This window comes from Hydra vulgaris, chromosome 06 (genome assembly GCF_038396675.1).
Source record: "Hydra vulgaris chromosome 06, alternate assembly HydraT2T_AEP".
Taxonomy (NCBI): Eukaryota; Metazoa; Cnidaria; class Hydrozoa; order Anthoathecata; family Hydridae; genus Hydra; species Hydra vulgaris.
The window spans coordinates 36654117-36680533 of NC_088925.1; the positions used below are offsets into that span (position 1 = coordinate 36654117).

Below are 26417 nucleotides of genomic sequence, written 5' to 3' on the forward strand. Positions count from 1 at the left end.
CAAATACTTTTATTAGTATTAGTTTGTAATCATTATAAATTATTCTATATATCATTAGTATATCATGTAGTTTAGGATCATGCAAAAGTTTACTTCAAACAAACTTTACATTATTTCGGAAAGAGTTCAACAGTGCATTGCACTTTTTTGATATGAAAATAAATTGTTCAAATCCACATATCTCTTGAAAAAAATCAAGCAACTGCCCAAAACAAGATGGATATGATAAGTCCAATAAATAATACACAATAACTAAAATCACCACCATCTAACTGGTACTGACTAATGGCTGAGTGTCCATCTCAAGACCGTGTCGACTTTTTATGCCATATTCCTTGTGATTAAAAATCACTTGGGGACCATAAGAACTTGGCACTCTTATGTATTCTCCAATAGACTCACACTAAAGAATATATATAATAGTATAATAGTATAAAAATATTGCAAAAAAATATTGTGAAAATTTTTAAAGTACACATACCAGTTTTTCACATACATTCCAGTTTAAAATTATTTTTGTGAAAGAATTAAACTGCTACAAAAAAAATGAGACAGAAGAAAAGTTATTTCATGGAAACATAGACATGCATGTTGTTTAATTCAAAATAAATTCTAATATTCAGGTGATAAACTTACATCCACTTTCATAAACAATTTATCACATGTCTTGTTGAAAATAAGTTTCTGCTGGAGCTTTAACAAATTATCAGTGTGGTTACCAGAGTCTGGAGAAATCCAAAACAACATTGCTTGTATCTTGACTGTAGCATCCTTAAAATCAGCATAAAAACGAATTGCTTCCTCCAGCATTAGTGTAGGAGCAAAACCAATTCTCTTTGGTATTACACTGAATGTCTCATTATTAAATAGTTGTCTATTTAAAATAGACAAGGTTGGCTGTGAAGGTTTTTTTTTTTTAAATTCATTTTAAAATGAAAAGTACTAGTCGATTTTAATCATACAAGAGCTATAAAAACTACTCTAATAAAAACCGGAATAAATTAAGAGAAAAACTATTTACAAGAATATCTAAATAATATAAATATTGCTTAAATACATAAATTATATTTTTCTTACTTCAACATCGTTTAATAGCTGCTCTTGATTAGCTACCAATTCAGTCACAACAGGTTCGAGTTTCCTATTGTTATTTGAAACAGAAACCTGTGGAAGCCTTTTCACCTTTAAGCTGTGACACTTGGTATACTGTCATTGTCGAAAATTGTTTGGCAACCTTTTAAAAATGAGATCCTAACATAACCAAAATATAATCTTATAGTTTATAAAAAAAAAGTAATAACAAATTCATGAGGCTGTTTGCTAAACAAACATTAATGCATAAATTGTCAAATAAAAATTTTAAAAAACATTAACTTTAAAAATTTACTTATTAATAATACATCATGCATAAATGATTATCTATTTAAACCAAAAAGTACATGAACTTAAAAAGAATAAAATCTTTAAATGCATAATTAATACTATCACTTTTAGTATGAACAAATTGGACTAACAAATACATTATTAAACATAATATTTCACTTATCCATCGTTGACCATAACAAGGATATAAGTCAAGACAAGTCAACTTTAACTTTGAAAAAAATATTTTGTGCAGAAGAATTCTATTTTCAATGATAGCTTGAGTTGGGATATGGGAGAAGCAGAATGATAACAGACAAGCCATTAATTCTCTGGCCACAATCTTATCTTCTACTACAGAGTTGCTGCTAACAAATTGTTTAATGTGTGGAGGAAAGCAATTAATGAGTTGTTGTCTAACATCACCAATAAAAGGAATTTTATCAATCTAAATCAATATGCAAGTAGATATTAATACCATAATATTAGGAGTAAGTCGTTATTAAATTTGACATGGTAAAATCTTCAAATAAAAAAATGCAAATTTATTTTTATAATAAAAAATTTAGAACAAGTTATAAACTATAACATTTAATAATCAGTGCTTCATAAGTCAAAAAATGTTTTTCATCAATATCAGGATGTAAGCCTGACAATCGCACCGCCCTATATAAAACTCAATTAACCGCCTATACAAAACTCAATTAACTTTAAAAAAAATAAAGAAGTATAAATTCCAAATATTGAAAAAAAGCTATACAAACGTATATAACAATATATATATATATATATATATATATATATATATATATATATATATATATATATATATATATATATATATATATATACATACATATATATATATATATACATATATATATATATATATATATATATATATATATATATATATATATATATATATATATATATATATATATATAATTAAGCAAAATAACATTTACAAACTCAGTCTAAAATAATTTGTGACAATATTATTCTTTCAGTAAACTTTTGGTTGTATTTTCTCACTCTGTAAATAGGTGCATTTGTACTTTATGAATGACATCAACTGTATTAAGCTATTTGATTACAAGTAATATATGGAAGTACTGGGGGTACAATATAGATGTTACCAGCTTCTTTAAAGTAAAATGCAGGCCAAGGAAAAGGAATATTTTTTGTTGAAATAGGTGTTAAAGGAATATTAATATCTTCAATACCACTAAAAAATCCTCTTATCTTATCATATGCAACAGACTGGAGCTGTGTTGTAATAAAAAACTTTTTGTCACCTCTGACTTGTATCTCCTTAATTATATAAGTAAGAAATTGTGAACCACTATTAAACCACAAACATGACCCAAGACAATATTTAATACCATTAACCTGAATACGAGATATTACATTTTTCTTAAAAGTTACTTGATCTAATTCACAGAGAACTCCATTATTCAACTCACCAGTAGAACTGTAAAAAGATGATACAGTGTTTAAAATCATTCCCTTTAGGGCTGTATATGGCATATTTTTAAAATTAAAATGTCTGATATTTTTAATTACTTGGTTTTTTCTCTTAAATCCCATGCACATGTGGTATCGTAGAGGACCAAATTGTCTGGATTGATGTGGATAATGTTTGAGACAATGAAGCTTAGGTATAAATTTTTCTGGATTTCCATAAAAAGTGTATGATAAGCAGCTATTTTTTCCTCTGAGCAAAATAAATAAGCATCAGTTGTAATTGGAGAAAGACATAATTGAAGTATATGAAGAAGTTTAATTAGGCATGAAAAATGAAGATCAACCACAGTGGTTCTCAAAAAAATAGGCAAAATACTGCAAAGAGATAGCACCTGAGCAATTCCAAATTTGCCCTTAATAACTAAATCGACTATTACAGGTGGTTTTTCACTGTCCAGTGGATACTGAAAGCACTTTACAAAGTCATTTAAGCTATCTAGTGTAAATAAACCTTAAAAATTAGCGTTATTTAAGTAAAGTTCTATCTGTAAAGGTATTACATCTTCTAACAAATCATGCATGGGATCAAAAAGCACTTGTTTTGTGACATCAAAATTTCTAATTTCTGATAAAATGCTTGCAAAATGAACACATTACAATTTTGACCATTTTTGACGTTGTTTGGGAGGTAGAAGTGGATTATCAAGTTCTTGGACTCTTATCTTATGTTCTTCTATATCACGAACAATACACTGAGAATGTCTATTGTGAATAAGCATATCTGAATGAGTAGAATTACAAACTCGACAACACCTAAGAACCTTCCTGTTAAAGTCTTCCTTAAAACCAGCAATTGCATTACATGCTAACGAATCACCAATGAAGTTCTTCAATTTAACTGTGAATCGCTTACCTTTAGTATCAGTTAAAGTTGAGGAATCAAATAAAGATAGCTCAATTAGAGATTGAACTGAATCGAGCAGAAGTGATTTCATGAAGATTTCATTTTTAACTGATTTAGAACCAGTTATTGATAAGGGAAATATTGAAAAAGTTTTACTGAGGCTATAATCAGGTACATTTAACAACTGAAAATACAAAACCCACAACTTATGGTTTCCTCTCGATTTACCTATTAGATTGGTAATACCTAAATCATCTGAAAACAATGAAATCAATATTTCAGAAGAATTTTCTAAACACTTATCATATTCAGGGGATATTAAAATAAACTTAAGTATTTCTTTAAATAAAATATAGCATCCCTGTAAGCCATTTTCAGAAATAGATTCAACTTTTGGTACATTGAAAGCATTTTTAAAGTACTGCTTTCTTAAATATTCTGCTGATAATTGCTGGCAAATCGTAGATAGCTCTTCTTTTGGTGTGTTATCAGTTAAAATATATTTTAAATTTGAAAAAATAATATTGACTACATTTTCAGAACATCTATATTTTCCTCTCAGGTGTAGAGCTAATGCACCAAGCTTTCTATTCTCTGTTGGAATCTCAATGTCAATTTCTTCAACAGTGTCATCAATTTCTTCAACATCTTCAACCATAGTAATTGGAATGAGACAGTTTTTATAATGAAGTTGAAAACCTCTAACACTTTTAAATTTAGTAAAACAATTATCGCATACTACTGAACCTGCCTGACCATGTAATTTAAGATGAGATATCATTATATAACGTCTATATGTTTTAAAATCACAAATACAACAATTTAACCTTACTTTTTGGATTGTATTTGTTAGTGGATTAGATGCGAAAGCCACTTGAGCAGTATAAGATAGTTGAATGGATGCCTGTCAATGAAGACTGTGAAAACGCACGTTTTAGCATGAGCTAAAGCTTCTTGAATAAATACTGGTTTAGATACATCTGCTGCGCTCTCTAAATTTGATTGGGCACTAGATTGTTGGTGTGAAGTAGGTGTCTCATCATAAGTCAATAGTGGAGGATTGGATGAATGCTTTGAACAATATTCTGCTGGTAAGCATGATGATATTTGGCAGAAAGACTTAGAAAGCTTAGACACTGGCAAAGACAAGGCCTCAACTTCCAGATTTTGCTCATTTAGAATGGCAACAAAAGTATCTTCATCGACATTACATCCATTCCATGTGATTCCACAAATGTTCCCACTTGTACTAGCAAACTTCTTTGAAACTAAAATAAAAACATAACTTTAAATAAAAACACAACTTTGAAACTAAAATAAAAACAAAACATATTTTTTCTTCAGATCTGTCTCTTTTGTAGGCTCTAAGCATATTTCAAATTTATTTAAAAAGAGTTTAAAAAGTTAAAAAGGTAATGTGGGGTAACTTTGACACCAGAATTTGACAACCCCACTTAAAAGCAGCAACTTAAAATAAAACATAATAAAATAAAATATATATGTTTATGTGTATAAATAAAGATATATTTTATATATTATATTGAAATGTTTAGCAGTCTGCTTTTAAAGTTACTCGATGTAAACTTGATTAAGAATTAAAATGAAAATATTAAATAGCATGCATAAACATTTGCAAAAATTTTACTTAGACAAAATATTATGTAAAAATTTTATATTATTCTTAACAGCAATCTATAAACATTATTAAACGTGTATTTCTGAAATTTTTAAAAATAAATATGCACACCATTATTTAAAAAATCAATAATACTGCTATTATTAGCAATAACAATTTTTTGTTCGCCAAGGTACTTAACAAGAACAGCTTTGACCATTTTATCTTCTTCTTTGTTATTTCTTTTCTAGTTACAATAAAAACTATGAAAGTAATGATATTAAACCATGTTTTGTATAAATATTATTTTGTGGTAATAATAACGCACATTAACTAATCAAATTAAAAATATATTAATAATATATTATATATAAATCATATATTATATGATTTTATTTAGGGATTTATATACATACATATATATATATATATATATATATATATATATATATATATATATATATATATATATATATATATATATATATATATATATATATATATATAAATTAGTAAAAGACACTTATCTAACTTTTTTCTTCAACTTTAAGTTTTACCATTGCTGCATCATCAGGAAGAGAATATATATATATATATATATATATATATATATATATATATATATATATATATATATATATATATATATATACATATAACATACAAACTTTTCATTTACCGTTATGTAACCGTTATGTTAGCGTTATATTTTTTGCTGTGTATACTATAATCTATGGGATATAGAGAATTTTTTATTTTTTTATTTACCAAATGATCAAAGCAGTAAACATTTATTGTAGTACATATTGTAGACACTAATCTAATATATAAATGTCAAATCATTTTGATTATTTGTTTTTGAAAAAAGCCCATTATCAATGCAAAAACATGGTTTTATAACACTGGTTTACATGAAAAAACTGCAAGTAAAACATTATGAATTTCTGAAAGCTTGCTAAAAAAGAAAAACTTTAATGCGCTGGGTTTGTTTATATCAATCAATCAATCAATCAATCCATCATACATATTTTGAAAATAAATTTTCACGGCTAATTACAAATAGTATTGAAATACTAATCTCTAGTAAATACCTTAAAAAAATAGTTTATTTATATACAATTAATCTTAGTAATAATAATAATAGTAATAATAACAACAATAACAATAACAACAATAATAATTATAACAATAATAAAGTAATTATAATAATTTAAATAAATCGGTATTACTTTTCATACAGCAATATATTAAGTCAGGATTTTGAGAAAACCTTAAAAGTATTATTCTGTCTCTGTCTTGAAAATTTTTTAGTGACTAATTTTGTTTTGTGTTGCTTTCGGACGATTTTACACTGTGGCTGAGATGAAAATATCACACTTGACAAAGAAATATTATCATGCGTACTTTGGATGTAAACTGGACGATCAGGATAAAATTGGACTGAAAAATATCTTAAAAAATAACTAGCACTCCTATAAAGAAATCTTTTGTTTGATTTTTTTTTTCCATTTATTACCATGGCTATGACTCATAACTTTGAATCCCTTTTTATTTAATTTATATGTGACAACGCTCTTTTCTTCTGAAGAAAATCAAAAACCCCGAAAATAATTTTTATCACAGTATTTTATCCGATTGTTCGTATCATTTTCCTAGCCAACTTTAAGGGTTTCTTAAAGTTGGCTAGGAAAAGAATGCTCGCGAAAAAAATAATAATCAAATTGCGATTCTCCACCTCAATATAAAAGTTTGAAATGCAATTTTGAAAAATTTGTAAATCAATTAGAAGAAACTAAACACATTTTTAATACAATTTGTTTAACTGAAACTTGGATCACGGTAGATGAAATAAGTAGTAATTTTGATATTCCTAATTTTAATATAATTTCTATGGAGAGAAAAACAAATAAGCGGTGGTGTATTAATTTATGAGTTTATGAATTTATAACAAATAAGAGGTGGTGTATTAATTTATGTTCACAAAAATCTTGAGTATTGTTTTAGGAATGATTTGAGCGTTTCTGACTGCGATAAAGAAATTGTAACTGTTGAAATTACAAACAATCAAACTAAAAACATTTTATTAAGCAGTTGTTATCGGCCACCTGACGGTGTGAGCGAAAACCTGAGCATGTTCTTACAACAAATCATTAAAAAAATAACCAATAAAAAAGAAAACTATATAGTCGGAGACTTAAATATGAGCTGTTTTCTTTATAATGACGACCAAAAAATTAAGAACTTTTATGATGCAATTTTTGAAACAGGATCAGTTAGTTTAATAAATCGATCCACTAGAATAATAATAAACACAACAATCATTTTCCTCTATTCCTAAACTTAATAAAACAAACCCAGAAAGAAACATTAATACCAAAAAAGTAATAAGAAAACGCATTAATAATGAGACTAATATTAAATTATTTAAAGACTAACTATCATTACTGCATTGTTAAAGCAAGTTTTAATGATAACGCAAATAATATTTATAAAACTTTTTTCAATACATTTTCTTCTGTTTATGAAGTTAATCTCCCAATAATAGAAAAAACAATAACAACTAAGAAAATCAATACACTCTGGATTACTAAAGGTTTTAAAAAATCATCCAGAATAAAATAAAAGTTATACATAAATTTAAAAAAAACGAACAGCTTCAAGCGAAAAAAATCTATAAGAACAACAAATCACTTCCAATTATTCAATACATTTAAAAATGACACAAAGCGCACATGGAAAATAATGAAAGAAATTATTGGCAATAAGAAATCATGCCCCGGTTTCCTGCCACGAATGGTTAGAGCCGATAACAAAAATTTATATAAACCAAAAACTATACCTCAAGAATTTAACAAATATTTTACTCATATCGGACCAACACTGTCTGAAAAAATCCCTCAGACCAAATCTTTGTTTACTGATTATCTAGAACTCCTGGATAATTGCATTTGTTCAGATGAGTTATCTTCCGAATTAATGTTTGATGAATTTGAAAGAGCCTTCAAATCTGCTTAAAAAAATAAAGCAATTGGAGTAGATCAAATTAATGGAAACGTGGTTATAGATTGCTTTGAAGAACTTAAAGTTATTTTTTTAAAAATCTTTAGGGCTTCTATTCATCAAGGAGTATTCCCAGAATAACTAAAAATTGCAAAAATTATTCCATCATCTCCACATTTTCAGAAATTTTAAAAAAAGTTATGTTTAACAGAATATAAAAATATTTTCATGATGATAATCTACTTTACATCAATCAATTTGGTTTTAAGAAAGATAACTCAAATGAACATGCAATTATCCAATTTGTACGTGAAATCTCAAAATCATTCAAAAAATCACAATACACACTAGGAATTTTTATTGACCTATCAAAAGCTTTTGATACGTATGGTGATCATACTTTGATTTATAAACTCAAATACTACGGAATAAAAAATAAAATTTTAAAATGGTTTAAAAGTTATCTATCTAACCGAAAACAATTTGTACCATTTAAGAATGATTACCAACCCACTTTTCTTAATATAACCTGTGTCCCACAAAGTTCAATTCTTGAACGTCTCCTTTTTTTAATTTATATAAATGACTTAAATAAAGCTTCAAAACTAACGAGCATTATGTATGCAGATGATACAAACTTATTCCTTTCTAACTACGATATCGCTGAACTTTTTAAAACAGTGAACGAAGAACTCAGACATATATCTAATTGGTTCAAGTGTAATAAGTTAACCTTGAATACTAATAAAATAAAAAAAAGGGTTTTATTTCATTCGATTACAAAAAAGCGATTTCTCCCATCAAAATTACCTCAAATCTTTATCGATCAAAAGGAAATAAAAAGAGCTTTTGTAACTAAATTTTTAAGTGTTTATCTTGATGAAAACATTACTTGGAATCACGATATTGATTATATAAGCACAAAAATTTATAAAAACATGGGGATCCTATATAAATCATGAATCTCAATAAGAAAGTCTTAATTTAACTTTATTACTTATTTATACTTAATTATCTAAATTATGCCAATATTGCTTGGAGAAGTACAGAAAAAGAAAGTTGCAACGTCTTTTATCTCCGTCAGAAACGCCCTCATTCGAAGCATTATTTCATTGAAATGAGAATTCTGAATATATATAAGTTAAGTGTATTTAATATTTTATGTTTCGTATATATGTGAATAAATAACTTATCTCTAGCTGTCTTCAAAGATCTTTTCTCTTTTAAATCAATCAGTAAGTATATTTTGAGAAATAATAACTTTTTAAACGTACCTATTTGTCAAACAAACTTTAATCAATTTTATATTATCTATCGAGCGCCTCACCTTTGGAATAAAATTGTTTTCCGAATTTGGAACTACCTTACCTTACCTTTTGCCTTTTCAAAAAAAAACTGAAAAACCTCATTTTTTCATTAGATAATATATCGAGTTATTATTAGTAGTAAAAATTAAAAATATATTTTGGTACTTTTTTATTGTTTATATACAGTATCGGACAAAACGAGTGCAACCAAATAATGCTAATTTAGTTTCTTTATATAAAAGTGCTGCATTTTTTCAATTTAGAGAAATAACTATGTAACTGTTTAAAGACAAAGTTTTTCAAATTTTATTCATCACAAAATTCATTATTTGTACACGAAAATTATTAAATTAATCAAAAGTATTAAAAAAAGTTTATTTCCTTCTGGACAAAACAAGTGCAACTTGACAAAATGTTGACCAAGCTGTATTTCGCTATCAATATTTCGTGGCCAATCCTTTGTTGTTGATCATAGTCTTGCATCTTCGAGGCATAGATTCGATCAGGTGATCAATGAAACTTTGTGGAATTGCTGCCCAGGCCTTTTGGATTTGTTAAAACAGTTGATCCTTATTACGAACACCTTCACGATTAATTCTGCGGTTGACGATCTCCCACAGGTTCTCGATAGGGTTGAGATCCGGAGATTGAGGCGGCCAATCCATCACCGATAGGTGGTTGTCTTGAAACCACTGCTTGACTACTTTTGCAGTGTGTTTCGGATCGTTGTCTTGCTGAAAAACCCATTTTATTGGCATATTCCATTCAGCATGAGGTAACATAACATCTTTCAGGATATTTATATACATAAAACGGTCCATTATTCCATCGTTTCGATGTATTGGACCTAGACCGTTAGCAGAAAAACACCCCCAGACCGTTACATTGCCTCCACCATGCTTCACGGTCTTATGGCAGTAACGTAAATCGAGGCGTTTTCCGGCCGGTCGACGTACACGGCAAATGCCATCGCTCCCAATGATGTTGAACTTCGATTCATCACTGAACAGGACAGTTCGCCATTTCTGCACATTCCAGTCAATATGAGATGTAGCAAACAGGAGTCTTTTCTTCTGGTTTTTTAGTGAAATCAGCGGTTTCTTTGCAGGGCGTCGAGAAAACAATCCGGCTTCAACAGCACGTCGTCTAATTGTTCGGTCCGATACAGGCAGCTCTAATTGCTTTTGTATCTCAACTGATAATATCCAGGGATCCTTCTTGACGGATCTGACAATCATAGAATCCTCTCTAGAAGTAGTGGAACGCGGTCTTCCACCTTATTATCTGCTGCCAACTACCCCGTAGAACGATATTTGGAACATAGTCTTGATACGGTCCATTTTTTCACGCGATATTTATCCCAAATACTTTTTTGTGACATTCCACTTACGTAATAGCCAATAATTTTCTTTCTAAGTTCCAATCCAAGACTGTCGGGAGCCATTTTTGCACTTGAAGTCATAAAAATAATAAAAATAAATAATCACACTTCTCAAGGCTTACCGTGTTACATTTACCTTGTGATGATACAATAATGCTCTGTGGAACACAACGTCTTGGTTGGATGTGGACTGTATTGACGTAATGAAACACTTGTTGTATTTCACTTCTTGTATTGATGTTCTTCGATAAAACACTTTGATAAAACTCACTTCGAAAAACTGTCTTGATAATACTGACTGATTTACTTCCATATACTGACTGAATTACATGTCGATTTACGTGTCTCTTATATAGTAAAATGAACATGTGTGAACCTGTTCTGGAAGATTCTAGATGCTTCTTTTCGATGCTTCTGTATGCGTCTGGATGCTTTTGAATGTTTCTGGATATTTCTGGATGCTACTGGATGCTTCCAGATGCTTCTTCTGGAAACTTCTGGAAGCTTCTGCATGCTTCTGGAAACTTCTGGAAACTTCTCGATACTTCCTTTAATTATTAAAAAACTTCCGTAACGTTGACACGGACCAGACTTAAGAAAATGAAACAAACGAAAAAAGTTGCACTTGTTTTGTCTGCTGCAAAATGGCACTTGTCAACAAAATTCTGCCTGTGTGCTGTCACCTGTCAGCTGATCGCTCATGTAATGGCATGCTATGACTCCAGACTCCTGAACTGTTTGCTGTGGTAGTATAGTTCGTTTCGTTTTTAAGACATGTAAAATTAGGAACACTTTTTAGCATTGTTCGATGTTGGTTGCAAATGTTTTGTCCAAAACTGTACATGTTTACGCTTATAGAAGTTTATTCCTACTTATTGTTTATATACATGTTTACACTTGTAGAAGTTTATTCCTACTTATTGTTTATATACATGTTTACGCTTATAGAAGTTTATTCCTTCTTATTGTTTATATACATGTTTACTTATTTTATTTGTTGTTCTTATTATACTTATTATCTTTTAACTTTTTAATTTATATTTAATTTAATTATATTCTTGTATAAAATTCTGATGAGAAGATCCTCTTGATCTTTCTTCAGACACAGATTATTTACCGTGAAATTATGCAAAAGTTTATTAATTTTTTTTAATCTTATCTTTGTTAAAGGCTTTGTGAAAGGCTATTTTTCATTGTCAAATATTGTTGGATTCAACGAGAGGAGCAGGCAAAAGATTCAATATCCTAATGTACCATTAGGCCTGAGGCCTGTAGGACGCTGTAAAACCATTTCTGTGTCTACTCCTTCTACTTAGCTATATGATATTGAAAATAATGACAGCCCATGTTCTGCAGTCAATGGTGATGTTTATGATTGCAATTTTGTAGTACAAAACCCTGACCTTCTAAATTCATCGGCTGAACTTCTTGCACCCCGCTAATAAGAACGGAATTTTCTTACTCCTGAAACTAGTATAAGTATGTGCAGCAGTATATCGTAAAACAGAATTGGTACAGTTATTTTCAAGTAAGCAAGACTTGTTATATTGCAACAATATTGAAGGTCTTATCTGTGAGAATTGCTTACAATGCTAATCAGTGGAGATTGTTTATTGATTCATCAAAGCGCAGTATGAAAGCAGTTCTTCCATTAGTGGAAACACACAGTCATCACTTCCAGTGGCACACTCAGTAACACTAAAAGTGACGTATGAAAACATGAATCTGTTGCTCAGTTCTATAAATTATGACCAGCACAAGTGGTTGATATGTGGGAGTTTGAAGGTTCAACCCATCATATTCGGGCTAAAGCTTCTATATATATATATATATATATATATATATATATATATATATATATATATATATATATATATATATATATATATATATATATATATATATATATATATATATATATAAATTAACTTAGTAAAAAAAAGTTCGATCATATAAATGATTTAGAGGTACAGAATAAGCGGACAATTTAAATAGCACACCCTGTTAAAGATTTATCATTTTGTCTCTTTGCTATAAAAATCATAAAATTTCTTTGTATTAATAGTTAAGAAAAATTTATTTTAGGTAAATTAATATTTAGTGGGGTACCCTTTTGAGTCAATAACTGCTTGACAACGACGGCCCATTGACAAGATCAATTTTTGGATTTGTTCAGGCGTAATGGTGTCCCAAGCAGCCTTTATTTCGATCCAAATTAGGTCTAAATTTGTTGCAGTTGATCGATTTATATTTCTGTCAAATTCCTTCCACAAATTTTCAATCGGATTTAGGTCTGGTGACTGTGCGGGTCACTCCAAAACATCAATCTTGTTAGCGTTAAACCACATTTTAACACTTTTGAAAAATCGGGTGATACAAGGGCAAAAAAGTCAGCTGAGATACAAAAAAAAAATAAAATAAGAAAAACAAGATTATTGTTGTAACAGCGCACAGTCATGAAACTTTTAGCCAAATAACCTTTTTTAAATTTATAAAAAAAAAAGCAAATAATTGAGTAATATTTGGTAATTTTAAATTTTCTTTTAAATTTTAAGATAAAGGATTTCTTAACACTCTTAACTCTCGTCCTTGCTTGCCTCGATCTCCAATCCATGATTGCGGTTGACGATCCAATGTCATTAGAGATTTGCACCTCTCATGAAAATAGAAATGTGATTAGTTCACATAGTTCACACCAACCTCATCTAAAACTGTTCATAGTGAGGAAGAGTTTACTTACAAGAAGAAAACTTCTGCCAGTCCAACCATTTTTACTTTTGACCCAGATTACAGAAATCAAATGAGTTGGTTAAATACTTTATGCAAAATCCACCGAAGGCAAAACTGGAAAAACTAGATTTAACTTAACGTTTCAGTGAAGGAACAAATTGATTGAAATTTATTGAAGCTCTTTTATTAAATTTAAATTAATAGAAAAAATGCATAAAAAATGGTTGATGGTTTTCAAACTAAAAGGTAGTATATATTGCTTTTCGTGTTTCTTATTTGGAAATACCAACAGTACGTTGGCTCACAAAGATGGTTTTTGGGATTAGAAACACGCTGGACTTGCTCTATCTGAATATGAACAGTCAGCTGAACATAACCGAGCTGTTGCAACTTTTGTCCGCCGCATTGACACCAGTGCCCGAGTCAACTGTGAAATTGTTTGAAACGGAATAAACCTAGCAGAAGGGGTACTACTTCTAATGTTTTCTACAATTAAGTTACTTGCTAGTACTTTATATTTATCAGCCAATACCTGGGAATGTTTTATAATTAGACCATTGAAAAGTTTTAATTTCTCCTTAAAAACCATTCATTACAAATTATTTTTAAATTGGGCACAGCCGTGAGCATAACACAAATGTCGTCAAAAAGTGTGTTAGAGCTAAACGTTATTACTTTGATTTTTTTGTACTTTGCAATTGTGATTGCAATTGTGATTGCGATTATGATTGCAATTGCAATTTATGCTCTAATCGAGTAAAGAAAAAAATTTACCGATACAGAAAAAACGATTGTTAAATTTCATTATGCTTTATTCTAGGTCAAGAGTCTATTTCTCTAAAAATGCTGAGGGTTCAGCTAACACTAAAGACGGTTTTAAGCTCACAACCCACCAATACAGAGTAGAAATACATACATTCCAAGAATGATAAAATTAAAGTTTAACGTCTAAGAAAAAAATCTGATTTTTGTTTTTATTTTTATTGCATATAGGAGAAAAAACTCCAAAAATATCAGTCTCATTTCCAAAAAACGTTTCTACAACACTGAAAATTTTTTTATCAAGATCATACTACAAAATATTTTGATTATTCTTTAATAAATAAATTCTAACATAAAGTTATCTAATGCTCTACAAATGTTTGCTGTTGATGTAAAAAAACATTTCTGAAGGTGATAATCTTGCAAAGCCTTCGAATCTTTGATAGTGAGTATTGAATAGGCGATGAACTCATTCAGTGTCCTGTCCACTGTAGAAACCCAGAGTGACTTTATTTTGCTCAGTTAAATATTTGATATAATAAAAAACACATGAACTTTTAGGGTGATGCACTGTTTAGCCAACTGTTTGTTCTTAAAATGTGAAACTTTTTCTGCCTCCTCTTACCATATCTTTCTCCAATTTTATGCCAAATCAAATGGTAAAAATAGTCTAAAATTACTAATTTATTCAATACAAATACTAATGTAGAAAGCTAGATCTTGTTATGCCACTCGCTGACAAAAATCTACATTTTTTTTTCTAGCTGCGATATTGATTTTTTAAAAGTCCAAAATTGATGTTTGTTTCAGTGACTCGCACAATTCTTTTTCAAACAGCTTTAAAGCATTCAAAGCTACTCTTACAATTTCACCACTCTGAGTAAACATCGAAAAATTAACAAGGGTATCAATTGCTTTACGAACTTCTTCAGTCGTTAGCTTTGTCACCGTTTCACCCGACATTTCGTTTCCTTCTTCTTCTTGAGTTTCTTCTTCAACTACCTCAACGATATCTTGAACAATATCTTCATCTGTCATCACTCCTCCCATAACCAAAACGTCATCATTAATTGTTGACAAATCTTCGTAAGTAAAATCTTCCGGAACAAAATCCTTATCACGCTGACGTAACTGATCAATTGAATTTTTTAATGCAGGGAAGTATTTTTCATCTTTGTCTGATACTCCTACTCCTTCCTTAAATCCTGCTTTGTGGAAGCAGTTAATAATAGTGGTTTCTGAAACTTCATTCCAAGAATAAACAAGAATTTTCATAGCTTCAATTATGGAGATAGAAGGCATTTGTTTTCCGTTATCAATTGCATTTATGACTCCTTGATCCATCGGCTGCAAACATGAAGTTGTATTTGTGGAAAAAAAGTAGAGTGTGACCGATTTAAGATTCTCAATATTCGGATGGGCGGTGCAATTATCAATAACCAATGCTACCTTACGGCCTTCTTATGCAAACTTTCTGTCGTTTTCCCTAACCCACTCCTCAATTAGTTCAGAGGTCATCCAGCTCTTTTTTTGCGCACAGTAACGACATGGAGTCCTTCTAATTCCTTTAAAGCAACGGGGTTTGTTTGACTTCCCAATAAGAAACATCAACAAGTTTTTTTGCAGCTGTTAGTTGCAGCAAGCCCAGTTAGTCATATCTTGCAATTCTTACCTCCACTACATTTCTCACCTTTCAAATGCATACTTTTTTTTGGAAGTGCTTTATAAAACAAACCAAACTCATCTGCATTGAATATATCACGCGAGTTATAACGAGACAATATTTTCGGCAAAGTTGTTTCCGTCCAAGGAACGGTTATTTCATTAGTAACATTTTGACTTTTACCTATGAAATATAAGAAAAGCAACTTTAAAATCACCATAAATTTTATTAGCTATGGTTTAGGACTTTATGCAGTTTTTTTGCACTTTATCCACTAATTACTTATTGCGTGGTAATAAGCTAAAATAATGACTTTAAACAAATGGTAATGACTTTAAACAAATTAAAACAACAGAATTGGTTTGATAATTTATTAGTTTATTGGGGATGGAATAGAAATGAGAGTTCCATGCTTATTATTTTTTTTAAGACAAATTACTAAAAAAAATGTAAATATCAATGAAAACATAAAATGATAAAATATCTGAAATTGTTTTTAACGATACATTGTTTCTTTTTTTCCATCTCTCTAACCATCCACAGGATGCTTGAAAGTTGTCACAGCCAAGTTCTTTGGCAAAATGCAAAGCTTTGACTTTGAAAATGGTTCCAGACACAGGAATGTTTTGGTGCCGGGTGTTTAAAAACCACATATAACATGCTTTATCCAAATTCTCATTTAGGGAGACAGGCATCTGCACTCTTTTCGCAGAAGTTTTATTTTTTTCGACTTCTGAATATATTTTGTTTTTTTCTTTTGACCATCCAGACAATGTTTCCTTTGGAATCCCATATTTCTTTGATATAGATACAGATGGTTCTCCTTTGTCGAGTTCTTTTAGTACTTTGTATTTTTCTGTTAAAGTTCTACTTGATAGCTTTCATTTAGCAACCTTCAACATTTTTAGTAGAGAAACCTTGATCGAAGTATAACCGAATCGAAAATATCAGTGAAAATGTTTAGTTCGTTAAATTATGTTTGACGCTAAAGTAATTAATTTTCGAACGTTCTAAGTTTAGAATTTTAATTGATATTTATTTTTTATGTAATAGTTATTAACAAATAGAATTTAATCGAAGCTTAACTGAATCGAAAGCTCTCCGTTAAAATATTTAGCTATGTTTAATTATATTTGACGCAAAAGTATTTTATTTTCAAGCGTTTAAAGTTTGAAATTTTTATTGAAGTATTGGAAGTTTTGTGATTATACGCACTTATATGCAAATTAAAAATAAAAGTCCTAGTTAAACAAAGTTTTTTGCCAAAGGGACCTCAAAAAACAGTACGAATTAGCGAATGGTCCGACTTAACCAGGGTACGACTTAAGCGGATGATTTTACAGTAAGTTGATAGAAAATGTTCAAGGGGAATTGAAATTCCGTCCGACTTAGTAAAAGTCCGACTTTTTAAAACTACAGATGAATCCCGTTAACTCGGACCAGGGTCCGAGTTAACGGGATTCATCTGTAGTTTTAAAAGTTAGTTTTCCTCTTTGATAAAGTGAACAAATGAATAAATGAAGAAGTTTTTTATTTTTGTACGATTTGAAACGACTTGCTTTAAAAAGTAGACCTACGTTTTAAGGTATTTTTATATTGAGATTTATTTGAAGATTCTAAGATTATTTCTCTTCGATAAGCCCACCAAAAAAAATTTAGATGATTGAGTGCTATCATAACTGTTTTTTTGGAATGAAAAATTAGAATGAAATAAAATGTACTTAGTTTGAAGTTATTTAAGTTCTAAATTTACGCTTATAAAAAAGTTGCTGACAGAACTAGAAAAATAAAACAGATTGGTGTCATCGGCAAAATTTTTGCAATCTAATTTAGATGAGATTTGATGAGAAAAGTTGTTTACATAAATTTAAAATAGAAAAGGAGTATAAATCCTTGGGGAACACCAATTTTAACTGGTTTGAATTGTCATGATGGCATGTTCTGTTGAATGTTGCGTTTGAAAACTGTATTAAATTTCATTTAGTATTTTATGTTCTTTCAATATAGATAATTTAAAAATGTAGAAATAATTGAGAGTGGTTTATAATTACTTCAAATTTCCAGCTTCAGGTTAAAGAGGTAAGTTTTTATGCATCTTACTATATATGGATAAACATATATAAGATGCATAAAAAAAGTTCAAATTAAAAATTGGATGTGTTTTTAACTCTATATCCGATCTCTAATTAAATTATATTATATATTAATATATTCATATTAATATATTCATACATTCATATATTATATATTAATATATTCATATTAAATTATATTATATATTAATATATTCCCATTCAATTATACATTAATATATTCATGATAAGATTTATTTGTCTTTCGAAAATTTGTGTTGTTTAGGCTTTGCATCTTTTTGCATATTTAACTTTAACAAATTATCTACACAAAAGAACGCAGTATTGACAATCAAAGAAGAATATCATGCACTTAAGGTGGTTCTCCTATAAAATTGGAATAAAAAAGCTCTCTAACTATACAATTTGTTTTCTTCAATAATAAAACAGATAATAAAAAAATGAAAAACAAAATTGGAATTAAATTTGCCTCAATTTTCTATACTTTTTGATGCGAAAATTTCATGGCATGATTACTAAAAAAGTTCATGACAGCTGTTACCAAAAATATGCATACTGGTTCTAAATTACCATATCTTTTATATTCTTTATAAAAGTATATGCTCCTATATGATATAATTACATTTTTTTGTAAGTATTTCAATAAAAATCAATATAATTGCATAAGATATTGCATAGAACTATTATTTGCCATCATCATTATTATAAATCCAAGGCACAAATGAATTTCCTAAGTATAATGAACAAATTGTGTAAATTTGAAGTCAAAGTCTGTGTTTAACTTAAGTTATGAAGTTTTGAACTTTTGAAAAATTACAAAAACTATTAATCGAGAAAATCAAGTGTTAAAGTTATATTTTTAAATTTAAACAGTTAAAACATAAATTAGTATATCAAAAACCCCCTTTTTGAGCTTTGTATCTCAGTTGTCCTTTATAGATTTCACGTTAGGGTACCTTTTTTTGATTGTTCGTATAATTTGCCTATGTTCTTTAATAGGTGGAAGAGACTTGTATTCCAAGCATGTTATTCGAAGTATATCTTGTTTTTAAGTTTTAGACGCTGTTACAAAACCCTTACATTCAAATGATGATAAAACTTCTCTGACACCATCACCTATTACTACATATTTTGAAGAACTATTATGATTCTCCACATTTTATATCCACGAGAAAACTTGAAAGTACTTCTACATCAACACACTTGTCTTCAATAATACCACGTAACCGTTTAAAGAAACAAAACCTCTTTTTTGCCAAACACTATCAATCTTGATACATTTTTTTTATTGGTTCCTTTTCAAAGTTTATGTTTTTACAAACATTTTTATATATTTTACATATTTCATGGAAACAATAACTACATTTTTATATTCTTTTGCAACTTTCTTTTGTAAACAATTAAATGAACTATTTGTCATACTAAACATATTCATACGTTCGGCAAACTTCTCCATTCCACTAAAACCTTTTCCTATCCCACGAAAAGCAACCATATTACGCAGATTTGCTTTAAAAACACGCAACTTTTAGATGCAACTTTTTTCAAACATTTTAGTGATGTATATGACGATTCATTCCAATTACATATTACTTTAAACAAATGACAAAAATTACTTCGAGATTTTAGGGTATCTGTTAAGGTCACAGCACTGTTACATTTAGGGTATTTTAAAAGTGATACAAGATTATTAGATGAATTGATTACCATAAACTTTTTCTTTTTTAAACGTGAAAAATTCTGTTTGTTAGAATTTTTAACAACCTCTTTATCATATTAATGCAAACATATATGCAAAGTTTAAAAGAAACTTCAAATAACTCGAAGGACACAACTAAAAGCTTTAAGTTAATAAGTATGAAATTTGCTTATGTTACTTGAAAACATGACTAAAAGTGTTCATAATTTGCATAATATATAAAACAAAGTATATATTACATTCTTATACAGAAAAAACTCGTAGTTAAGGCAATTGTAAAATATTATAGCGTCTGTATGATATTTCGTTAACTACGACATTCTCCCGTTAAATGACCAGGTCCGTGAATTATGAAAAAATGAAAAAATTAAAATGATAAATTTTGTGGTATCATAAAATATAAATGTTTATAGCGAAACAAGCCACCAAAGATTCTTTTTTTTTAACAATAATAAATCTTCTTAAAATCACAATTGCTTTTCCAAATTTTAATAAGATTTTAAATAAATATGTTTTTTTGGTAAAATGAACATTATAGTTTAATAATATGATCTGTTCTGATCGTTTATTGGCAATTTTTCTTAATTATAAGCTTTTTCTGGGCTAGGGAAGCTTTCTTTTTAAGGAATTTTTTCAAAAGATTTAAACTAAATTCTTGTTAACGCCGATGAGCGGAATTGATCTAAAGACTCCAAAATGGTGTTCTTTAGATTTATTATTACGGGTAGTAAAAAGGTTTTGCATATTATATATAAAAAAGAAAAATTTTTTAAAATATTAGAATAACATGAAGCAAAAATTATACCATTTAAAGCTCTTGCTTAGACATAACACGCTGATAAAACCTTGCTAATTTCAAATAAAAGAACTCGAATAATTTGTAAATCTTCATAACTACACCAAGAACTGAGTTAAATATAGGATGTGATGAGCTTTTTTTTTATCAATCAGTGCTTTGCTATGTGCGTTGCTATGCACTTTTGTAGTACATGGTATAAAAATTTTTTTAATAACAAAAAAGCTAAAGTAGATTTATGGACAACTTTTTCATAATAAGAAAGCTGAATAAATTTTGTACAAAAATCAACAAAAAAAAAATTTGATTTTCAGGATTTTTTTTATAGGTGAACCACCCTAAAGATTCAGAAATAAATCCAAAAAGAATGTTTCTGAAATGTTTCGTGTTCTTTTAATTAACTAGATTAAGTATATTCAGCAAGTACGAGTCCAGTTAATTAAGACCAGAGACAAATGTTAAATGTTAAAAAATATAATTCCGTATAATATAAGCCTCAGTAGGATGATTAGATCAGTGGAAAAACATTGTTGCTTTTTGATTACTTTCTGTCGAGAAAAGGTCGTGCACAGAAGAAATGACAGCAAGAACGGACTCATTAGCTGAGTTAAAATTCTCTTTAATTCTTATCAACGAATTGAGGAGAACTTACAACGCTGATGAGTTTATTTTTATGAGTGTTTCTTACAAAAAATTTTTATCTTAAAGGTGAACGATGTGAAGGAGAAAAATAGCAAAGTGAACGATGTGAAAGAGAAAAGTAGAAAAGTTTATTTAATCACTCTAGTAGCAAGAAATGAATTAGTAACAGGAAAAGCAGAAATATTACAATGTGTTAATGTTGTCAAATACCAACTTCATTAGTATAAGGCCCAAAATTCTGGGAGAACCTTTCTAATTATGTAGAAAAGTTTGAAGCTTCATACTGATGATAACAAGTTGTATGCCCTGTCGTTCAAACCGCATTTTTGAATTGCAAACAGTTATTTTATATTTTTTTACTTCCATTTAAATTTACTTGAAATAAATTTTAAATAAACAAACGTATGACATTAAAAATCTCAACATGAGAGAAAGATAAAGATTGAAATGTATATTTTTTATACCTTTATTTCCTCCCACTATAGTTTTCACGTCGCTTTTTTAACGCATGAACAATAAACTTTTTCTATGCGGAAATTTCCTAAGAAAACCTGAGTGGAGAACAGGCTTTAGACTTAATATATGTATGTATATACAAACATATTTCAAGGTTTTATTTAGCTCTATTAAACATTTTAAAATCTAGAAAAATATTTTAGATATTGTCTACTATACGAATACCAAAGTAGACCATTTTGCAACAGAATGAGTGTTGCAATAGATCAAGCCTGTCACAGGATGCAGCATCAAATTAGTTCAAACGTTTCTATGAAAATAATTACGCGGTAGATAATAAACTCAAGTCTGGGGTTGGATCTTAACTTTTTGACCCATCCTATATAAAACGGCAATCTACTCCTTAAGAAACCTTGGACATTGTCATTACAACTATTTTACTTTATTTGTTAAAGTTATGCTATAGTACTATCGAAATAGCATTTTCAGGGTTTGACAATATTTCAAGTAAAAAGAAATGGTCCGTTTATGCTAATCACATCAGAATGCTTACTCTTTAGCCAATACTTACTGTAGACCTAATCTTTTAATTACACTAAAATTGCTTTCAGGGTGGTAAAGCATATACGACAATGCGAATCGGGATTTCCTACCTATAATACTATCGCAGTAAAAGTTTGATTTCAAAAAACAAGCGAAAACTGATTGCCCATGATGCAATACCAACTCAGCATAAGTTATTATAACTAGAAGATGCTACATTTGCCGTATTCAGCCAACTAGGTCAAGATTACTTATTAAGTTTACAAAACAACGATGCAGTTTCTGAAAAATGTCGAAGAACTTAAAGCAAGCTGGGGTGATTTTCTTGGCTAAGAGGTATCCATTCCTTGCATACACGCTAGCAAACAACCGTTTAAAAATTATTGAACTTAACTAATAAGTTCAACCATAGTCATAGTATTTAACTAGTCTGTAAACGCAGACCGTTTTCTATAGATCTCGTAAAATAAATTGAACTTTATGGGGTGACCGGACTGAGAGTGCATCAAATGTTTTTAAAATGACTTTTTGTAGCGCAGACTTTTAAAATTTGAATGAATTCGATGCTGTTTTAGCTGCTATTGAGTTGCCATTTGTTGGAGACAGACCTCAATTTTAGTTCAAGCAGTAGACTACCTAATTTAATTTATCCTAACCAAAGTAAAGAAAGAATATTTATGTGTTTGTTTTGCAAGAAACGATGTATATCATAAGGTGTCTTGTCACCTCAACGGCAAACACAAGGACAAGTTTACTGATAAACATTTATTAAAGAATAAAAGAATGCAAAGATTATTCTTCATCTTATTAGGTTTTAAAATTACTTAATCTAGATTGCAGAAAAGCTTGCTTCAGATAATTGGTACTCTGCTATAAGCTGAATTTAAGCAAGTATTTCATTAGAAGAAGTCATTACAGCTTAGTTCCTAGTAAAAATGTAACTGATTAATTTGATGGAAATGCTGAAATTTTGTACCGCTGATTCTACAAAATATTTTCTGGAAAAACAATTTCTTTTCAAAACTGTACTTTTCATTCATGTTTTCCAAAATTGTACTTTTCTTTCATGTTTTGAAGTAGCAAATCTTGCCTTTGCTTATCTGACTGGTATCTCTTTTATCAATGATATTATAACGTTTAAGCGTGTATCCCACTAGATTACTAAACAAAACATTCTATTATAACCTAGTGGGAATGTTTTTAGTACCTCTAATTTTACAATTGGTTATAGTTCTAACATGTCTAAGCTGTATCTTAAGCAGTGTTTATCTTATTTGCTAAATATGCATGATCATCTAACACTTCATATACAAGTTTGTAGATTTTACATTGCAAAAGATAACCTAAAAGCTTTCAAGATTTAAAAATGTCAAAATTAAATTGAAATATAAAGAACATCATTTAAAAAACACCCTCTATTTTGGAACAAGAACATTAAAGAAAAAGTGAGATGACTTGAACCTACTAAAACGGCTATTTTCATAGCCAAATATTTTTTTAAAATATTATTGGTATATAATTAGCTCCTAGAGTAGTAAAATAAATAATTCATGTATATTTAATAGTTTTATGATGTAGTAATTTTATAATAATACAAGATTAAATAATAAAAATAATATAATTGTCTTTTTAATTTTAAAATAATAATGACACCACTACTATTTTAGATATATTTTACAAATATTAAAGGTATTTAAAAAAAACTAAAAAAAATGTTAGTTTTTTTATTTTGATATTATTGAAAGTAAAGTCATTAATAGATTGGTTATCCTTGCAAGCACTAAGTGGTTTTTAGTGTCCAAAATAATTTTCAAATAAGCTATTCCATAATGTAACAAAATTTTTAATACAGCAAAAGCTTATTACTCAGGCTGCAAGTTTAACACTTTTTTAATAAATATTTTGTCAACGTTATATGCTCAAAAGTTTAGGTAAAATACAAATATTACATGTCTTCATAGAATATATAAGCAATATGGCTCCACAGTATAAACTTACCATCCTAAAATATATATTTTTTTCTTCTGTATGTTTTAAGTTGGATAAATCAAATTTAAATTAGACAGTAACAAGTTGTCTTATTTTAATTTGGTGGATTAGGTATAAAGGAATCATTTAAAATGCCTTTTCAACAACTTGCGATTTGCAGAAACATCATCGCAAGTTACCAGCAACAACTTTTAAGAAATTTAGTTTACAAATTTTGATTGCTTTCTAAAGCAAAAGAAACGCTTGTCATGCAGTGGCACTATTTGTAAAAGTCAGCTAGATTAGTTAAGTATATCATCATACACTGCAGCTGACTTTGAAACTAGATAATTAACATGAAATATCTTATTTTAGTTGAGGATAAACTAAGATTTTGAGATATTGATTTTCTGCATTCAACAAAATAGATAATATATTATAGCTTAAACTTAAAATCAAGATTTGAAATAAAATTCTTTAACTTAATTTAATACACAGTGATTTTTAAATAGAATTCCGTAATCTCCTTTTAATACATTGTAATTTTTTTAAAATTAAATATTGTTTGATTTATGTATGTTAGTGATGCAATATTTGGTAGCAGACTTTTACATCATCTTTATTGCATCAAGTATATATTTTTTATTTGCTATTATATAAATTACAATACAGCATAATAAAAACAAAAATTTATATGCGAGCTTTTGAATTTTAGTTTAAGAAGCTTTGATATACTAGCTATTTTTAAAAGTATTTATTAAAATCCTAATGTTTTTTTTTACTGAATAAGTTTTTTACTGTAAAAATGTTTTTCTATTTTAATAAAAATGGAAAAACATTTTTACAGTAATAAGTGCTTTTAAACCGTCTAAAATGATAAAAGTGTACTTGATTTTCTTTTGTTTCCAGAAAAGATACCAACATAATGTAAAGAGTGATATATAAATTACCAATTAAGTAAACTTTATATAGAATATAGAGTTTAGTAAGCTCTATTAGCTAACATTTTAAACAAATATACTCTGAATGTATGATACTAAACATTTATACCCGTATACATTCATCAAGTTATACAGTCGGTGAAATGTTTGCACTTATATTATATTTTCATATAGCATACAACTTAAATGCTTATGATATGAGGCGTTGCGAACGAAAGGGGCACACCAACCAATTTTCGAAAATCCGTTTTCATTAACCATTTTTTACTTCAGTCTGTCACCTACAATATAACACAAGATCAACGTGTCAGTGGGCCTCTTTTTAACTGAAAATCCCTTGTTATTTACACGTGATAAAATATGAAGAAACACACTTTGTAACGAGTAAAACGTTCGTCCGAAAGAGACACAGCTACCAAATAACTACCACAGAGCGGGAGCAAACTCTTCTACCACGTGGTAGGAAAAAGTGTAATTTCGCGCGCTTACTCAAAAAGTTGATTTTGGTTGGTGTAGCCCTTTCATTCGCAACGCCTCATATAAGCTATAAGGTTTGAGTATACATATTCATACTACTACAACCTGTAACGTAACTACGTTTATCAACAGTTGATGTTTTTATTTTATGCTATATTCATCATTTTTATTCGGAATACGAAATATATATGCAATTCAAAAATGTAACTTGAAACTGAATAACCAACAAACATAATTTGCTCCAGCTATTTCAATATCGATCTCTGAATATTTGCAGCTCGACTATAGAGAAAGGTTTGCAATTTCATGAACTCCACAGTAGACTGAGCTAGTATAGAGGAACTTGAGTGTTATTAAACGGCCCGCGTTTCCAACTACTTAAATACCATGTCTATGGTTCATCGCAAGAATTGAGAATATTGTAACTTTGCGTAAACAATTAGTTTCGATAAGGGGTCGTACATAACACCTATACGCTTTTTTAAATACCCTCAACAATGCTTTTAACACATCTTAATTTTAAATTCAGTCTCCTTTCTTTTATAATTGATCCACTACCCTCCCATATCGCATACGCCATTGGCAGACCCCCTTCCCCTCCGAGCGTACGC

At 29.0% G+C, this 26417-nt stretch overlaps 1 protein-coding gene across 9 annotated transcripts; it reads right to left on the bottom strand.

The window, feature by feature from the left end:
• Positions 1 to 67: 67 nt before the first annotated feature.
• On the bottom strand, positions 68 to 20913 carry LOC136081815 (uncharacterized). 9 transcript variants are annotated; one of them, XR_010639154.1, is made up of 6 exons: positions 5481 to 5674; positions 4566 to 5001; positions 1078 to 1810; positions 637 to 771; positions 482 to 535; positions 68 to 403 (listed from the first exon to the last, which is right to left on the bottom strand). XR_010639154.1 is itself a non-coding variant. In XM_065800017.1 (2 exons), exon 2 carries the CDS (start codon positions 4512 to 4514, stop codon positions 3483 to 3485), a length of 1032 nt encoding a protein of 343 aa, XP_065656089.1. In that variant the 5' UTR covers positions 4515 to 5001; positions 20789 to 20913; the 3' UTR covers positions 2340 to 3482. The 9 variants fall into 9 exon arrangements, 5 of the variants coding, with proteins under 5 accessions (XP_065656089.1, XP_065656092.1, XP_065656091.1 ...); XR_010639155.1 differs by having other exon boundaries at positions 637 to 1810; positions 5505 to 5676; XR_010639152.1 differs by having other exon boundaries at positions 637 to 1810.
• Positions 20914 to 26417: the final 5504 nt, after the last annotated feature.